Source organism: Sphaeroforma arctica (genome assembly GCF_001186125.1).
Source record: "Sphaeroforma arctica JP610 unplaced genomic scaffold supercont1.2663, whole genome shotgun sequence".
Lineage (NCBI taxonomy): Eukaryota > Ichthyosporea > Ichthyophonida > Sphaeroforma > Sphaeroforma arctica.
This window is the reverse complement of record NW_014037895.1, coordinates 2,706-5,327: the sequence shown is the minus strand read 5'-3', so window position 1 is coordinate 5,327 and position 2,622 is coordinate 2,706. Positions and strand designations below refer to the sequence as shown.

At 36.8% G+C, this 2,622-nt stretch overlaps 1 protein-coding gene across 1 annotated transcript in view; it reads right to left on the bottom strand.

Annotated features, from left to right (window-relative positions):
* Positions 1 to 329: 329 nt before the first annotated feature.
* SARC_12866 (hypothetical protein) overlaps positions 330 to 2,622 on the bottom strand; it is a gene marked incomplete at both ends in the record, with an annotated part of 3,944 nt that continues 1,651 nt past the window's right edge. Inside the window, 3 exons of the mRNA XM_014293019.1 lie at positions 330 to 500; positions 1,337 to 1,473; positions 2,158 to 2,246. Of these exons, the coding sequence (XP_014148494.1) occupies positions 330 to 500; positions 1,337 to 1,473; positions 2,158 to 2,246 (397 nt within the window). The remainder of the gene's footprint in view (positions 501 to 1,336; positions 1,474 to 2,157; positions 2,247 to 2,622) is intronic.

The following is a 2,622-nucleotide window of genomic DNA, read 5'->3' as shown; positions in this document are numbered from 1 at the left end:
GTGTCGTCGTGTGTGTGTGTGTGTGTGTGTGTGTGTGTGTGTGTGTGTGTGTGTGTGTTTGTGTGTATATATGTCAGGATTCTGAGCAATGACACCGCAATGTATGTATTTGTGCATTATGATGGATTCTCCATATTAACGATACACATTTCTTTCTCTAACAACTAAGCATAAGGAATGCACGTCAATCGTGAATAATGATGAATATGATATTTTAAGCGACATGATCTATCTGTGTATCTGATCAAACGTCATAGTCGACAAACTGTTTACAACGTATACCTTGATGTTCTCTCCTAGAATACGTATATTACGTAAACCATAAAGTTCTATTCCTCTATCGCCAAATGCTGTAAGTCATGCGAATGCTTACCGGCAGTCATCTTGGGCGGCACTGTGAAGGTGAGTGTCCACGTGACCCTGTCCGTCCATGTATCCAAGCACGGAAACCACAATCTGGCACTGTTGGTCTGATTGTGCGTGAATACGTGCTGGGGTCGCTGTGCATGCAGAGGATATGTATAATTAAGGGTACGACAGGGTGAGGGGGGGGGTATATATAAAAACATACTTGCATACATACAAACTTGGACATGTGTACTCATATAATTATATACATACATGCATACATACATACTTACATATGTAGCTACTTACATACATACCTCCATATATACATACATTTATACATACAAACATACATACATACATAAAATTACACACATACTTACATAATACATATATACAAACATACTTCCATATACATAAATATATACATCCATACATACATACATACATACATACATACATGCATTCATACATACATCCATCCATCCATCTATCCATACATACATACATACATACATACATACATACATGCATACATATATATATACATACATACATACATACATACATATATACATAAAATACACACATACTTACATAATACATACATACATAAAATACACACATACTTACATAATACATATATACATACATACTTCCGTATACATAAATATATACTTACATACATACATACATACATACATACATACATACATGCATGCATACACACACACATACATACATCCATCCATCCATCCATCCATCCATACACACATACATACATACATACATACATACATGCATACATACTTACATACATACATACATACATACATGTATTTATATGTATATATATAAATAGTGTATATATATACAATATATATATATATATATATATATATAAATGTATATATATATACAATATATATATATACAATATGTATATATATATATATAAAATATCAAACGGGCGTCTAAAGGTACTTACATCTTTCACAAGATCGTTAGTTGGCATGACGAAGTAAACGCCGCCAGTAGGATCCGACAGACTGAATTTAATGGTGACCTTGAGTACAAACAGCTCTTTCTCTGTGACCTTGTCTTTCGCTTTGGTCTCAACGGGAACTGGAGAAGGTCGCGTGAATGTAGAATTGATGATACATCTACCATAAACAGATTTATTCTGTGTAGAAAGGCTGTCTGTTTGTATGCTCAGTTCGGTTGATAATATATCTAGCACAACCCACTTTTTTTCTCTCTGTAGGCTTGTGCGTTATGTTGCGTTTGACGGGACAGAGGGTGATAACTACATGTGGGATGAGATGCCTAATTGCATGGTGAAATCAGCACTACTCATACAGTCATTTGTTTTTGGTTGAGAGTGGGTGTGGCTTGCTCAAAAACGCCATGAAGCAGTTCATTTCGGTGAAGTTGAATGTGAGTGAGTGGTATATGCTGGCCTGGCTTTCCGCCTACTCCTTTAACAAAGCGTAAACGTATTGCTTAACAAAATTCTCACATATCCACAGCCTTGCACACAATGATTGTACGTATCGAATTAGAATACGTGCAGATTTGAGTACAGCTATGCTCTACGCATTTGTCAGTGCAGTAAGGAGAGCTGATACAATTAGAAGGAAAACATACCGGCTCGCTATATGATTCTCTTTCTGAACGTAGCGACACCCACGCGTTTTCAAAAGTTCAGGAAGTGCATCCCGTATCTATCTCTATTTCCGAACTTCTCGTCGGGCATGATTGAGTATGTATATGTATATGCACGAGTTTGTATTTAGCATCGTGATTTACCTATAGCCTCGGCCGCCTCCTGAGCGGCAGGTATAACCTCGGGAGGGATGGTGATGGTCACTTCGCCGGCATCAGGATACAATCCAGCCCTGCAAGCAGAAGCAAGTGCATACGATTACACCTTCAGAAGGTAATGAGACATACTTGAATATTGTATGTTATGAATTGAGGTGTACATAAGAGTTTGCACTCACAGCATGCAACGGAATGGTGTTGTCTGTCCTCCGCCTCGATCAGAAGCATATAGAAATACAACCCTATTCTGTGCAACTCTTGGGTTATAGATCCTACAGACTACACGATACATTTTGAAAGTCATCTTTTAGTAAATGCAGTCTCAACCTGAAACCAACCAACCTGCGATGTCAACGAATGAATATATATATATATATATATATATATATATATATATATATATATATATATATATATATAAGGTACGTACGACGAACGACGACGAGAGGA